This window comes from Impatiens glandulifera, chromosome 2 (assembly GCF_907164915.1).
Source record: "Impatiens glandulifera chromosome 2, dImpGla2.1, whole genome shotgun sequence".
Classification (NCBI taxonomy): domain Eukaryota; kingdom Viridiplantae; phylum Streptophyta; class Magnoliopsida; order Ericales; family Balsaminaceae; genus Impatiens; species Impatiens glandulifera.
In genome coordinates, this window is record NC_061863.1 from 16,560,490 (window position 1) to 16,577,584 (window position 17,095).

Sequence of the window (17,095 nt, forward strand, 5' to 3'; positions counted from 1 at the left end):
TGTCCTAAGAAAATGGGCAAATATTCTACGGCTGCTATAGCACATAAAGACAAAGACACCAACTCGAAGGAGGACATTTCCCTTGTAGCTAACACTTCTCTATACCTTATTGATACGTGGGTGTTGGATTTAGGGTGTTCATATCATATGAGTCCGAACAAAGAATTGTTCGATACCTATGAAGATTATGATGGTGGAAACGTTGTCACGGTAAATGATGCTATATGTAGAACGGTGGGTATTGGAACTATCAAGATTATGATTGATGATGGTAAGATACGGACCCTAACTGGCGTTCATCATGTCCTCAACTGAAAAAGAACTTAATATCTTTAGGCATTTTAGATGCTAAAGGTTTCAAGTTTAGCGGTAAAGAAGGAACATTGTGCATTAGTAAAGGTTCAAAAATAATACTGAAAGGTATCAAACAAAATACATTGTATATACTACAAGGTAAGATGCTGACAGGTTCCGCTGCGGTCGCATCCAAATCTGTGAATCAACACCCTGATGTAACCAAGTTGTGGCATATGCGACTTGGACATATGAGGGAGAGGGGGATGCAAATTCTGTCCAAATGAGATCTTCTATCTAGCCACAATGTTACCAGCCTTGAGTTGTGTGAATACTGCATTTTCGGGAAAAAGCATCGTAGTAAGTTCAGTAAGTGAGTTCACAAAACTAAGGGCACACTGGATTATATCCACTATGATTGTTGGGGTCTTGCTCAAGTTGAAAGGTATAGTAGGTTATAACTATTTTGTAACATTCATAGATGATTACTCAATGATGACCTGGTTGTATCTTTTGAGACATAAGAGCGAGGTATTTAAGACCTTCAAACATTGAAAGACACTGGTGGAGAATCAAACTGGAAAAAATGTTAAAAGGCTGTGAACAGATAATGAACTTGAATTATGTTCATCTGAGTTTAATGAGTTCTGCAGGGATATGGGGATTGCAAGACATCACACTGTCCAAGGTACACCATAGTAGAATGGTGTAGCAGAAATGGTGAATCAAACTGCTAAAGAGAGTTAGAAGCATGCTCTCTAATGCTGGATTGGCTAGAAAGTACTAGAGCGAGGTTGTCTTAACGACTTGCTATCTGATAAATCGTGCACCGCATACTGGGATTGATTGTAGAATCCCTTATGAGGTATGGTCTGGTAATATCGTTGATTATTCTCATTTGAAAGTCTTTGGGTGCACATTTTACTATCATGTTAATGAAGGGAAGTTGAAACCAAGGGTAAAATAGGGTATTTTCATGGGCTATGGAGATGGAGTCAAGGGATATAGAATCTGGTCATCTTCTGAAGGTAGAGTAATCCTCAGTAGAGATGTCACATTTAATGAAAATTTTATACTTAACTCCTCTATCAAGTCATCACTTTCTAGAGAAAATGATAATACCGAGAAACAAGTGGAGCTTGAGGTGACTCTAGTTCAAGGGACAACTGACATGACACACAATACTGATAAACCATTTGAGGAAGTTGATCAATTTGGAGTACCTGAAAGTATATCTGACATTTCAACACAATGTAGAAGGCAAATTAAAGCTCCTGACAAGTTAATTCATTCAATCGAGGGAAGAAAGATCTCAACTGGTCCTGAATGTAGGACAATCAGTCCCTCTATGAATGATACTAAAGAAATGGTAAGTTATGCACTTAAGGTAGCTAAAGATGTCATACATAATGAGCCATCTTCTTATAGTGAAGCTGTTAATGGTGGTAATTATGCGCAATGGATTACGGCCATGTGTGAGGAAATGAAATCACTTCACAAAAATAATACATGGGAGCTAGTTACTTTACCTAAGGGGAGAAGAGTCATTGGGTGAAAATAGATTTTCAAAAGAAAAGATGGAACCTCTAGTGCTGAAGGGACCAGATGTAAAGCACGATTAGTTGTAAAGGGATTCAGTCAAAAGGAAGGCGTAGACTACAATGAGATATTCTCACCTGTAGTCCGATACACTTCTATTAGGGTACTACTAGCTATAGTAACACATTAGGATCTGGAACTCGAACAATTAGACGTGAAGACGATTTTCTTACATGGTGAGATTAAAGAGGATATATCGGTGAGTCAGCCTGAAGGGTTTCTTATTCCTGGTAAGGAAACACATGTTTGTAGTCTGAAGAGTCTTTGTATGGACTTAAACAGTCTCCTCGATATTGGTATAAGCGGTTCGACAATTTCATGATTGAACATGGTTATAATAGGAGTGCATATGATTGTTGTGTCTATCACAACAAAATCAGTGATGGTTCTTTGATTTATTTACTCATGTATGTAGACGATATGTTAATCGCAGCCAAGAAAATGTCGGAGATTCAAAAGCTGAAAGACCTTCTCAGTTTCGAGTTTGATATGAAAGATCTAGGTGAAGAACAAAAAATTTTGGGCATGGAAATAGTAAGAGATCGAGTTCAAAAGAAGCTATTTCTTTCGCAGAAGAGTTGTATTTTGAAAATGTTATCTCGTTTTGGGATGAGTACAGTAAAGACTCTCAATACTCTTGCAGTTGTTACTGATTGTCTGTATTCGCATCCCAGTCTGAAGCTGAGAAGTTATTAATGTCTCATGTACCGTATGCTAGTGCAGTGGGTAGTTTAATGTATGTCATGGTATGCACTAGACCTGATATTGCGTATTCAGTTAGTGTTGTTAGCATGTTTATGTCTCAACCTGGTAAGGAACACTGACAAGCAGTAAAACAAATATTTTGCTATCTGAGAGGCACATCTAATGTTGGTCTCATTTATGAGAGTAATAACCAGTGTCTCGTAACTAGTTATTCAGACTCAAATTATGCTGAAGATATCGATGGTAGAAGATCAATGACTGATTATGTTTACACCCTTGGTGACTCTATGGTTAGTTGGAAGGAAACATTACAGTCGATTGTGATGTTGTCCACTACCGAGGCTGAGTATATGACGCTAACTGAAGCAACCAAAGAGGGTATATGGTTGAAAAGATTAATCAGTGACCTTGGTATCCATCATGATCATTCAATTGTTTTTTGTGATAGCTTAAGTGCTATCTGTTTGGAGAAAGATTAAGTACATCATGATAGAACCAAACATATTGATGTTCGCTATCATTTTCTTCGTAGTGAGAGGAGAATCAAGTTGAAGAAGATCAGCACACATCATAATCCTGCTGACATGTTCACGAAGCCGATCCACTTAACAAATTCACTTATTGTTTGAATTTGCTAAATGTTGACAGTTGGAAGTAACCTGATAAGGTTTTCTTGTTGGGTGATACTAAGGCAATGTGGAGATTTGTAACGTTTTGCCTTTAATATAAGAATTAATATCAACCATTAATTGTTTGTGATTTATATTAATTTCAGTTACATCACATTTATTGTACAGTTATACGTAATCCTTTTTATTTTGCTGTAATCTTTTCATCTTCATCTTTGACAATAAGAAATTTCTCTTCATCTATTTTTTCACACTTCATTGTTCATCATTTTCTTACATTCTGCACAACTTAGGTATTCCAAATTTCAAGTTTGACACTAATAGTCTATTTAAACCTAAAACTATGAGATACATTATTAGACCATATAACTATTGTTTATTTAAAGTACAATTTTTTTATATCTAACTTATTGCAATCAATTTTTTTATGACATGCTATAATAAGAGTAAAGTTATATTCAAAGACTTATGAAGAATAAATCATCTTTTGAACATTCAATAATTTGTAGTAAAAGATAAAAATCTTCATTTTGACCTTGTTTTCACATGCTAATGACTTAATTGGTCAATGATACAACTTGCTATTTTTTTTTAATATCATATCATTTTGAATATTTGTATATAAATTTGAATTAAAAAGTAATAACATGCATATTTTTTCTAATAAGAACATATATATATTATGTTTTTTCTGCAACGCATTTGCACGTTGCCGAAACCAATATATATAAAATGAAAGAGAAATCACGTAGTTCCCTCTTTGTCTATCTCTCTCAAATCTCTCTCTCCCCCCGTCGAGCTTCCCCACTCCATGCATATATACCGGATCAAACCTTATTCTCTGTCACTCGCGACTATTATACGCCCACCCTTCGAACTTCACGCGTCAACGACCGCTTCTTTCTCCCGTTACAGTTTATTTTCCTTTCTTGGAATGGACGTTCTTCAACCGATTTCTGCCGATTACATACGTTAGGGTATTGTTTCTGATACCAGGATGCACTCCGTGACTGTATTTTGCTTCAATTTTACCGGTTCTTAACAATGCGTTTAGAATAGGATACACTTTTTTCTTACAGATGGGTCCATTCAGCTTCTTCTTCGCGTTTCTAGTAGTCTCCACCATCTTATGGATTCTTATAACGTAAGTCACTATTTATTCAATTTTCATTATTCGTATTCAACGCTGGATGGATGCATTTTGTTGCATGAAATGTCTAGGAGTTAGTATGGGAATCAAGGGAGGTTCTTGCTGTCCTTTTTGTATGCATATTTGATTTATGTTATCTAGGTTATATGAGTTTGATAGACCCAACTGGAATAATTGGTGGTTTTTGCATTTGTATTTCATAGAACAAGTGAAACGACCTTAAAGTTGAAACCTTTCAGAAAATAGGGCTGTGAATTTAAACACACACTGGAAACAATTATCACTTAGAATTTTGGATGGCTGAAGTAGTTGTTATCTGACTTACTCTGCGTTTATCTGGCTTTTACTTTGATTTCCCCCTTTTCCAATTTAGGAAGACCTTTTCTATCTTGATTTCTGGTAAGTTCATAGATATTTTATACTGTTAGTTTTTTTTACAATACTTTAGGACAATAACAAATAAAGTTAAATACAAGTTCAATTGCAACTGGAACAATTTTCTTTTAAAGGATGAAACGCAGAAAGTAGGGGTAACCTGAACAGTAATAATAGTTGAAATAAAATGATGAATTAGATAGTGTCAAGTGAGTTTATGTCGCCAAATTAGCCAACATTAACTGGACCAAGTAATCATGACAAGACTTAACAATACTAACATGAGATGCTATGTGTAGTCGTTTATCACACAACTAGGCAATGAATACATATTTAGATTATATTTTATTCAATTTTGTCCCGTTGAGCAAGCATTAAGAATAAGTAAATGTGCTAGAACAACCAATACTAACAAAATCCATGATAAGTTCCATCTCATTTTTATGGCATGCATACGCCTGTTAAATTTTAATGCCTATATTTTTGTTGACATATCTTCAATGATGTTAAGGGTTCACATGAATAACCACGAAGAAGGCCCCCCAGTTAGCCATGTAGGACAAAAACCAAATGATCAATAGGCTGTTTCACTTTCTCTCTTTCAAATCTCGTTCATGTTTAAGATAACATACATTCATAGCATAGTAAACATGAGAGAAACTGTCAGGTTAAGGCAATTGCTGTAGAGAGCTCTATCATCATGAATATTTTGGACTTCTGCAATGGCTGAAATGTCTACATGTGAAAAGGGTAGATTGTTATATGTGGCATGTAGAATTGAAATAGTGTTGGTGTAATGTCTTTCTTCAAACTCATACAGTTCCAACTATCAAACAGTCTATATGATTTGCCATTTCATTGTCTCGTCAAATAGTTTATAAAATTTCACGAATTTGAATTTGAATTTGCATTGCTACCGTTACTTTTTTAGTCACGCTAAGATTATATTTTTTCAACAAGTGTTCCTTCAATATCGGAATTAGTTACTACAACTTTTGTTTCAGGTTTGCTGCTCAATTGCTGGCTCAAATTCTAAGCCGTGTGATGGGAGCATCTGTCCATTTCAGTGTTGGTGGATTGAAAAGTTTAAGGAATATAAATGTGCAGTTCAAAAAGGTTTGCATATATTTCTCAGTTTGGTTATGATGTATAATTTGAGAAAGAGAGATAGGGGAAAAACTATTCTCGTGTATTCAAAATGAAAGAAAGCAGGAAACAACTATAGTCTTGTGGCTGATATACCAGTCCACCCGAAAAACTCTAATCACTACAAAATTGAATTAAGAGATAAGAAAGAATCCTCAAATATATAGGAATTCCCTCATATTGGAAAGACATAGGATATGGTATCTAACTAATCTCTTTATTCAATATATATGGTAGTTTCTACACTCCTAGTCAAGCTCATTAATTAACCTTTAATTCCAAATACCTTCAGTTTGAGTCTCCACACCTGGACCATTTACAAAAAAAAAATACATTCACATATCCAAATGCTAAGAATCTTTGTTGAGATCATGTTACGATTGTAAATAGTACTGTGGGGTTAGACCTTCTTGTAAATATACTAAATCATATTATTGTAAATTCTAGTAGATAATATATATAAATAGTTAGAAGTTTTGTACTAGGGGAATATGTTGAATATTGAATGGAATGAAAAATTAGTTTTTGAACTTGGACACAGACATGAACCATACTTCAACTATTACAGTCCATGATTGTTGTCGTTCCACACACTTTTATTCAACAATATCAGTTGGATATGGATGAGCCTCTCATTGACATTATGTTTATGCCACACCATGAGCTGATACTCGATCCTTATTTTGATTATGATTTTTTCTATGAACATGGTGTTTCTGCGGTTAGTTACCTATCTTTATGAGGAAACCATGGATGATATGGGTTGTTTATGTACTCAATATGACAAATCTTCTTCCTCTATGAACATCTACTTAAAGGAAAGATTCAAGCTGCTACATGTTTTGTATACAACAGAGGGAAAACGAATGGATTGTGTTACTCCACCCAATCTTTGAGAACAAAGACTTTCAAAGGGTAGTAATGTTATAGCTCTATATAGTAGGGTAGGGTCTCGCCTTGTAAATGTACTAAATGAAATTAGTGTAAATTGTAGTTTAGAGTAGATATAAATAATTAGAATATTTTATATTAGGGTTTATGTTAATTATTGAACGGAATGGCCTCTTGTAGTATTTGGGATCTCTATGCTTTGTCATCTAAGGAAACCATTCTATTTCTCACTTCAATCTCTCCCCAAAAATTATGTGTTATAGATCTGGTACGTAGAAAAAGCTACGACGCCAAAAGAGCCAAAAGCCTTATGCTTCATGCATTTGCATCAATTCGGAAAAATGGTTTTTTGTACACGATAACTTCTTTTTTTTTTAATCTTATTGGCATCTAACCTTATTGTGTTCTTTTTTTCTGTTTTTTGTTTGTTTGTTTTTTCTTTCCCTTCCCACCCCCTCTTTGTAATTCTTGAACGCTTCTTGTCTAATAAAAAGTTGACCTTTTAGAAAAAGAAGAATTTTGATGGTGTTCAACTTTGCAACATGGTGCAAATGTTTCATGATAACTGATCACATAAGCTTGGGAGAAGCCTTTGGCAAAAAGACAAGTTTTGAATCTTTCAACAATCCTTTCTGCTTTTTGTTAGATTTTGAAAATTCGAGTGGCTGAAGCTGAAGCAACTACTTTCGAAGTAACAGAAAGAAAAGCAACGACTGGAGTGGGAGAGTCAGAGTCGAAAAGAGGATTCCTCACTTCTTTCTCTCATTCAAAACCGTGCATGAGACTTTCATCTCACACGGCTACTAAGTGATAAGCAAGAAGAACTCATCTTCTTTCTTTTTTGATTACCTTCCTCGCGTATGTATAAGACCGAATCCCTTCGATTTCTAAAAAGGATTACTAATCCTTAACTTTTCGAGGAATCCTTCATCAGTGGTTGTGAATGACTGATTTTTGGGTAGTTTGCACATGGACCAAATGTGTTTTTTCATAAGAGTCGGCATTTTTTCATTTACAATTTTTTCCATTCAAGATGTTCAAGAGCCTCTTGAATATAATTTTGTCATATCAGCAATACATAGACCTTTGTATGAACAATGTCAGATATAAGATGCATGGTACATGATCTTCTTTCTTAAAAGCAATTGGTAAGTCAAGAGTATCATGATAAATTCACGATTTGGTGTCACACACAATGGAATTTCTGTTGGAGAAGCCTTTGGAAACAACACGAGCTTTGAATCTTTCAATAGTTCATCCGCTTTGTGTTTGAGTTTGAAGATCCACTTGCATATGATGACCTTAGATCTTTGGGAAGTTTGAACAACTATCAACTATGAAAAAAGTTAGATATAAGATGCATGGTGCATGATCTTACTCCTTTCATGAAAGCAATCAGTATGTCAAGTGTATCATCCACGATGTGGTGTCACACCCAATAGAATTTCCGTTGGGATTCACATCAAGGGTCATTTCATGAACAAGTGTTGAATGTGTTCTTTGTAGAATTGGAGCTCGGTTTAAGGAGGGGGGGTGTAGGTTCAATTGGAGGTATGTGAGGAGCGATGATGGGTTGTGTAGGTAGTGTTGGAGGGATGTGAGGATTGATGATCGGTGGTGTAGGTGTTGTTTGAGTATGATTGTAAGGTCGAATTAATGAAACTTGCCAAGATATATCAACAATTGACAACGCTCAAGAGAATTTTGTCTGTGGACTTGGCACTCAAGAAAGGCTTGCCAAGATATATTAACAATTGACAAAGCACAAGAGATTTTCGTCATTGGACTTGGCACTCATGAGAGGAATGCTTCTCGGTGATTCCTGCTTGAGTTTGAGGTTGACACAACGGATGGTGATTCAGCGAGTAACAAAGATTTTGTCGGAGTGTCGCTAGTTGATGCTCTAAGATGAGGTCAAATCTTTGAAGGTTGGATTTGATGCCACAAAGAGATTGAGTAATCTATTGAAGAAGGAATGGTCACTCATTGTATTCGCCATATTCCAAATGAAAATACATTACAATGCAATAGACCATTTATGCACGAAGAAAGAATTAGCAATATACACAATGAGGAGTTCCAAGGATAATAGAGACATTGATCCATTGGGAAGACAATAAGCTCATTCTTGGAAAGCCAAACTATACTAATTCTTCAAAAGCATAGAGATAAAATATGCCTGGAGTATGTAGTGCGTCAAGGAAAACTTGTTGTTCTTGACAGAGAGAGGAGTCAGTACCACGAGGATTCTGCCAAGGAGTGAGAAAAACATACAGTCTTGTAATTTTATTGAAGTGTAGATGCTCTCTCTCTCTCTATATATATATATATCAACTATTTTCACATGCCATCTTCTATATTTACAAAGTAGCCTAATCAATTTATGGAAAGTGCCCTCATCAATGTTATATCTTGCCTAACCACCTTTTATGATATGAGTTCTTGCGGTCTACCACTGAGCTAAACGAGTCTTCCCTGAATCAACTATAATGTACATAACATTTCTCTTATAATTTGAGTGATAATTCTTGTTTTTGGGTGCTTCTGCTCTAAGTTATTTCTTCTTCATTTTTTCTTTCTTTTCTGGAATAACAATTTTTTTGTAAGTGAAATTTTGACTAATTGTTAAGATAATGTCTTCACGCGAACTCTTTCATTCACAGGGTGCTATTGAATCTGTATCTGTTGGTGAGATCAAACTCAGTTTTAGGCAATCGTTGATCAAACTTGAACCGAAGGTGAGATTGTTAATACACAACTTGGAAGTGGTGATGAGACCTCCAACGAAAAGCTCACCGAAAACCAGGTCTGGAAGATCTCGTTCTTCAGGAAGTGGAAAGTTGATGGCTGCAGCTAATGCTGCAAGGTTTTTGTCTGTTTCTATAACAGAATTGGTGGTTAAGGTATTCAAAACGTGCAAGGAGCTATACACAATTTTTATGATTTGTCTTCTGTTATGACATTTTATTGATATTGGATTTATACTCATTGGTTGGGAGCTTTTCCATTGATTTGATTGAGTTTGTGATGTTATTTATGTCAATACATTAGCTTTTAACTCATGGTTATGGTTATTTATACTTTTTCCCAATAGGCCTAGTTATTTGCAGATAGATAGTGCATGAAGATCTTTATGTTCTTGCATGATGAGCACATGTATTGCTTGGTAAGCATGTTTTCTTAGTTGTTTAGTTGGACATGGTACTGTAGTAGTGGCATTGCTCATTGTACTTATTATCTTGTTTTACTTTCAAATAATGTATCTGTCATATCTTCAATCATAATATTCATTCAAATAATTAGTGAATCTCAGCTCTATAATTTACAACTAACAAAATTGAGTTTCTTCATTAAACATAGAACTTTATATGTGAGTTCATATTTGCTGACTGTAAGAAGAGTCAATAATTTACTTGAAGTTATCGGGTATGCTTGAAGTTCCAATATGCAGTCTATTCTAGCTCACCTTGAACTGTCAAACCTGTTGCAGACCCCCAAAGCTATTGCTGAAGTCAAAGAGCTAGGAGTTAACATATCTAAGGATGAAGGGTCCTTAGATGTATTAGTCAAGTTGCATCTTCTCCTGATTTCACTCCACTTGGTTGATCCACAAGCTAGTTCTGACCGATCCTCCAATTTTAACCATGGTGGATACATCTCCAGGAAAACACCATTGGTTGTAACAGAAAGGACCACTCCTTTCCACTGTGAAGAATTCTCATTGTCATGTGAATTTGGTCCTAATAGGTAGGTTATATGTTTATGCCTCTTTGATTGCATTGATGCCTCAACATTATTTATCTTTGACTCTGTTGAATCTTGTTCTTTATAGAGTATATTACTTTTGTCCTCAACTTGATGGTTTCAAACAAGGTGTTTTGCCATTTATGAGAAAAAAATCTTGAAGTGACTTGTGTGGTTTTGCATGCAATAACAGAAGATGCTTGTTTGTAGTTTAAGTCATGTAAAGTGAACACATTATTTAATGGGAATTTTATCATCTTTGAACTATCCACAGAGGCAGTTCAAGGCATGCCTCAATTAAGGAGCACATATGGTAGAATAACCTTTGAGTGGGTAAGATAAGTTATCATATGGGTTGAACTTCTAGTGTACTTGCTAGATCTCCTAGGGATAGTACTTGACTAGAGGTCACCATGCTATATAGTAGGACTTTCATCCATTAAGCATGTGATGTCCATTTACTTATGGACTTGGCCTTTGATGGATGCTTGAACAATGTTAAAAAATAATGTTGCGAGGAACAAAAAGGAAAATTAGGCTGTCATACATACAACCATGTCATTGAGTAACATAAAGAATCATGGTTGGAAGGGTAACATTGATTTTATTGATAGTTTCAACAGCTACAAAAATATTCTGGGTTAAATCAAATATTTGAGGCACTAGTTTTTCTTTCAGAGAGAAAAAAAAGGCAACAGAACACTTCAATGATGAGAAAATACAGGAGAGGCTTGCAGTTTGAAAGTTTGAAATAAATTGATGAGATAACGGTTTAAATGAAGGTTTCATGTAGTGAGGTTTGAACTTCTCCACAAATGTTGAGGGAGTGAGGGGGAACTCTTGTAGAGATTTCCCATGCAAGCCTTCTGACCTTCTGAGGCCGATCTTGTATAAGAGGAGTTTTACTTTATGTCCTAAAAGTAGGTTGTGATTCAGGTATGAAATATAGTTTGTTACTTTCTCTCATCCCGAATGACGCTTCCTCTCCAGACCCAACTAGGCAGAAGACTTTTATTTTTGAGAGAACATAAAAAAACCATCGTGTCCCTACATGGAGTGGGAATAAGATTGACTGATATAGAAATTCTGGCACTTCTATTAAGTTAGAACATAAAATACAGAAAAGTGATTAAATCAAAATTGACCATCATTAACGGAATCATGATTCAAGACAGTTTGTTTAGTATTACTTTTTCTGCAGGGAAGATGGAATTTCAGTTCGGACAGTGGACATTTCAACTGGGGAGATTGCTATAAACTTAAATGAGGAAATCCTTGTTAAAAAGAAGACTTCCTCTCAAGTTTTGGCTAATGAGACTGAGATATTGGAATCCAACTCAGATTCTATTGCTACGAAAAAACCATCTAAACTTTCAGCATTGACCAAGCATGCTTCTTTAATTCCAGAGAAGGTCAGTAGTTTAATCCCCAGGTCATGTTATGCACTACGATTTTCTTCTTTTTAGTTTTCATGTTATTCAGTTAAATCTTTTAATGGCTTTAATAGTAGAGAAACCATGTAGATCTTGTTTAGCATCTAAGAATATGCTTCAGAACTGTCATGGTCAAAATATTGTCACAAGTCACCTGTACTGGTGTTTAGCTGCTTAGCGCTTAGATTGTGCACATGTAACTCAGTTGAATCTTGTTATCGATGCATTTGATTTGATCATTAACACATTAAATATCTCACTTTAGTCATTGTTTGGACTCCAGATGTTGTTCTTGTTGCTTTCTCTCTTTCTCCTCTCCCTTATCCCCATATGTCCTGTATGTGTAGGATGGTGTGGTTGAAAAGGGTTATGGTTGCTTTGCATGCTGCTCCTGTTTTTGCTTAAAGCCATTTAGTTGTTTGATTCCATATGGAATGCCTAGGTGATTATTCCTTAATCGAATAGTTCATTTTCCTATGATTCATCTGTTAAAGACGAATGCAATTTCCGAGTTTACAATTGGTGTAGGTTTACGCGTCTCTTTGTGTAGATTTTTTAACTCCCATGTAAATTTGACACTATCTACCAATTTATTCTTCACAAATTGCACTTGAGCTGAAGGCATGCAATCTCATTCATTTCTATGTGTACTTACATTGATCTTTATCTCATATGATGTTGACGGAATAATATTTGGTCATTTTTCAACTGTTCTAAGAGTTGAAAAGTTCATAGTCGTAGAGTTCTTGAACTCACTTTTTGTCTTCCAATAGTTCTCTTTCAGTCTGCCTACCTTCAATGTCAAGTGTGTACATAAGGGACACAATCTTGTTATTGATAATAACATAATGGGTATGCAACTGAAAAGCGTCAAATCCAAGTCTATTCAAGATGGGGGTGAAAGTACACACTTTGATATTCAACTGGATTTCAGTGAGATTCATGTAAGGTTATAACCATATTTTAAAAGCTTCAGTTTATTCAAATGGCATTTAGTGCTTCTTTTAAGTGACATTTATTTTCCATAATCTAACTGTAGCTTTTCAGAGAAGATGGCGTTTCTATTGTGGAGATACTAAAACTTGATGTTCTCTGCTCATCTCACATTCCTTTAGAGGTATGATTTACATATAATTTTTTTTGGACCATTATGCATAGTCTACTCATTGGAACTTTCTTGATACGTCACTATAAACACTTTCTATTGGATCACATGGTATTTTTTTGGTAGCCTAGACTGGTAAGGCTATTGGTTTATTTGATTGTCAAATGGTTAATGGAGCTATGTTAATTTTGTTTTTATAAAAAATCCTTTGATTGACACTTTTACAGTATCTTTCCGTTCCCCATCATTCTATTGACTCGTCAGGGTTATTTATTTTCAGCCTACTTTGCCTATCAGATCAGATATTGATGTTAAGCTTGGGGATAGCCAATTTAACCTTGTCTTGAGCAGACTCAAGCCGTTGTTGCTCCTTAAATCTTCTAAACCTAAGAAAATGGTACTTCAAGAAGGAACGCCTAATCCTAAGAGACAACACTCAACTGAATCTAAAGCCATTATTTGGACTTGTTCCGTCTCTGCACCGGAGATGGCTATCATGTTGTATGATCTGAGTGGGTCCCCGTTATACCATGTACGTGATCTCTCTATTTTTTTTTTTCTTCTGGAAGTATTCTTACCATAGAGTTTCAAGAAGAGAGAGTCCTAATTTGTTATGTAATATTTTGTGCAAATTAATGAAATGGAAAATATAGAGGAAAAAACATTGCTGGAAACTTAAAGGTCACACTGGAAGAAACAATGGAAACAACAAGCAAACACCTATAAAAAAAGTAAACTAGGGTGGCTAGTAGGCATGCTATAATAAATATCTACAAGTTTTAGGGTAAGAACTAATGCAGAATCACTACTTTGAATAAAGATGATGAATTGATGATACTTATGAAATCCAGAATTTTATTCAGTCAAGTGAATCCAAGTGAACATTTTTGCTTGTTCTTGTGATGCCCAGTATACACTTATTGAACTGTGTATTTTAACATGTAGTAAAGCTAATCTGTTATGGGTTTCTACTGCAGGGTTGCGTGAAATCATCCCGTTTTCTTGCTAATAATACATCCAGTACCGGTGTTTCAGCACATATGTCACTTGGTGAACTAAATTTACTCATGGATGATGAATATCATGAATTCGTAAAAGAAGGCTTGTTTGGTGTGGTTACTAACACAGCCACCTTGTTTCATATTGCGAAAGTTAGCCTAGATTGGGGCAGAAAAGATATTGAGTCGTCTGAGGATGGTTCAAAAAGTAAATTGGTTCTTTCTGTTGATGTGAGTGGTATGGGCCTTCACTTTACCCTTAAGCGAGTTGAATCATTAGTTACAATTGGACTGTCCTTAAAGTCTTTGCTGAAAGGTCTTTCTAGTTCAAACAAAAAATCATCCCAGAACCAAGGAAAATCAGTAACCTCATCAGGCAAGGGGGTTCAGCTCATAAACTTCAATCTTGAAAGATGCTCAGTCAGTTATAATGGTGATTTTGGATTGGACAATGTCGTTGTTCCAGACCCTAAGCGTGTTAACTATGGATCTCAAGGAGGCAGAGTGTTAATTAGTGTTTTAGCTGATGGGACACCACGTACTGCCAATGTGATGTCCACTGTCTCTGAAGAGTGCAAAATTTTAAAGTACATGACATCTATTGACATCTTTCACTTCAGTCTAACTGTGAATAAAGAGAAGCAATCTATGCAGACAGAGGTTGAAAATGCAAAGTCTATATATCAGGAATATTTGGAACACAATGAGCCTGGAACAAAAGTTTCACTACTTGACATTCAGAATCTGAAGTTTGTTCGGCGATCTGGTGGTCTCAAAGATGCTGCTAATTGCTCTCTTTTCAGTGCTGTCGAAATTTCAGTCCGGTGGGAACCTGATGTTCATATAGCTCTTTTTGAACTTATGCTGCGAATGAAGTTACTTGTACATAATATTAAGGCACAGGAAGCTGAAAATAGTTCCACGGAAACCACAACTATTGTAGGTCATGGACAGGAGGAACCCTCAATTGAACCTGCACCATACGAAAAACAACAGAAGAAAAAGGATTCACTTTTTGCGGTTGATGTTGAATTTCTGAACATATCTGCTGATGCAGGAGATGGAGTTGAAGCCACAGTACAGGTTCAATCTATTTTTTCCGAGAATGCTTCTATAGGAGTTCTCCTTGAAGGACTCGTACTAACTTTTAATGAAGCGAGAGTGTTTAAGAGTAGTCGGATGCAAATTTCTCGTATTCCTAATGTTTCCAGGGTTTCGTCTGAAGGACAATCAGATGGTGTCACCACATGGGATTGGGTCATTCAAGGCCTGGATGTCCATGTTTGCTTGCCATATAGATTGCAGCTGCGCGCTATTGATGATTCTGTTGAGGATATGTTAAGAGCTTTGAAGCTTGTCACTGCAGCTAAAACCATGCTTATATTTCCTTGGAAGAAAGAGAGTGCAAAACCTAAAAAACCTAGCTCCACAAAATTTGGATCTGTAAGATTTTGCATACGCAAATTAACAGCTGAGATTGAGGAAGAACCATTACAGGGTTGGCTGGATGAACACTATCATCTCATGAAGAATGAAGCTTGGGAATTAGCTGTCAGGTTGAAATATCTGGATGAACTTGCTTCAAGGGCTATGGAACCTCCTGAAACTGCTGATATAAATGATCCTTCACATGAAGGTAAAATTCTTTACAAGGGGGAGGAGATTGACATTCATGATGCTTCTGTTCTTCAGAGCATGCGAGATGATATTTACAAAGAATCATTCAAATCATATTATCAGGCATGTAATAATATTGTGCCTACAGAAGGGTCAGGTGCTTATAAAATAGGATTTCAGTCTGGCTTTAAACTCAGCAAAAACAGGAGTTTTCTTATTTCCATCGTGGCCACAGAATTAGATGTAAGCTTGACAAAGATAGGTGGTGGTGATTCTGGGATGGTAGAGGTTGTACAGAAGCTTGATCCTACCAGTAAAGAAGACAATATACCCTTTTCTCGTCTTTATGGGAGTAACATTCTCTTGCGCGCAGGTTCTCTTGCTGTAAAGTTGAGAGATTACACATATCCTCTATTTTTTGGAACTTCTGGTAGATGTGAAGGTCGTATTGTGTTAGCTCAGCAGGTCAGGTTCACATGATACCTTTTTTGTACCTTATAAACCATTTTTATTTTTTTACTGATCTTTGTGATATACTCTGGTTTCTTTTAGAGCATCTGCATTATCTTCTAGATCTGAAGAAATCCATTGACTTGCCTTCAAATGCACGGAGTGAACTTAGATAGTGTGTTCTACCCTTACTAAGTAAAGTCCTTCCTTTCACAAAAAGAGAAACTTTACTATTGTGTGTGCATAGTTTTCTGGTCAAAACATTTCATTCTTTAATTGCCAAATTAATACAACACAAGAAGAAGACCTCTCTGTAGGTTTCACCCAGTTATGTGTATTCTGTACTCATAGGTTAGGCTTGCTCAACATGACAATAATCTGGTCAGAACTTCTAGAGCTTGGCTCTCTAAATTATTGTTTTTCTGCTTTCCCACTTGAATTTTGACTTTTTCTTGAATGAGTTAGTCTAGTTGAAACTGGCCAGGTACAGAAACACATGTTAGCCTTCAATTTTTGCACGATGCTTGTTCTGTTGGAATGTTATGCTTCTTGATTGAATCGTTTTAGATGGATAAAAACAACTTACCTCTTTTGATATGTTGCACACTTAGTTAAGCTTGTTAGTTTAGTATTGCTATCATTGTTTTCGTGTTTTAGTGGCTTGTCTTTCAAATTGTGAGAATCTATTATAAACTCTAAATTTATAAAAATCTCCATGTGGTTGACATTACTTGCATTGAAGTTAATTTATCCAACATTTTCTGTTGATTTCAATACTTTGGGATTTTTTCCATTTCTTTATGGATTAATGTGGGGCCATATTCATCTTATTAGAATCTAGTTTTTCTTTGATTTTGTACCATTTCTCTTTCTGCTCGTTTTGTACTAACTGAATGCTTCTCGCGTTCACAGAAATTTATCTTTAATGAAAAGTTTACCCTGTCAAAAATAAATGTGGG

The 17,095-nt window shown here is 35.7% G+C and overlaps 1 protein-coding gene across 2 annotated transcripts in view; it reads left to right on the forward strand.

Annotated features, from left to right (window-relative positions):
• The first annotated feature begins 4,001 nt into the window (after positions 1-4,001).
• The window catches only part of LOC124924036 (protein SABRE-like), a 30,119-nt gene continuing 17,025 nt past the window's right edge, over positions 4,002-17,095 (forward strand). The window contains exons 1-10 of one of the 2 annotated variants that reach the window (XM_047464076.1): positions 4,002-4,204; positions 4,287-4,371; positions 5,757-5,868; positions 9,453-9,692; positions 10,280-10,536; positions 11,735-11,945; positions 12,740-12,910; positions 13,006-13,083; positions 13,352-13,603; positions 14,049-16,151. In XM_047464076.1, coding sequence (XP_047320032.1) covers positions 4,307-4,371; positions 5,757-5,868; positions 9,453-9,692; positions 10,280-10,536; positions 11,735-11,945; positions 12,740-12,910; positions 13,006-13,083; positions 13,352-13,603; positions 14,049-16,151 — 3,489 coding nt within the window. In that variant the 5' untranslated portion in view covers positions 4,002-4,204; positions 4,287-4,306. The remainder of the gene's footprint in view (positions 4,205-4,286; positions 4,372-5,756; positions 5,869-9,452; positions 9,693-10,279; positions 10,537-11,734; positions 11,946-12,739; positions 12,911-13,005; positions 13,084-13,351; positions 13,604-14,048; positions 16,152-17,095) is intronic. The other variant, XM_047464077.1, reaches the window with a different exon arrangement.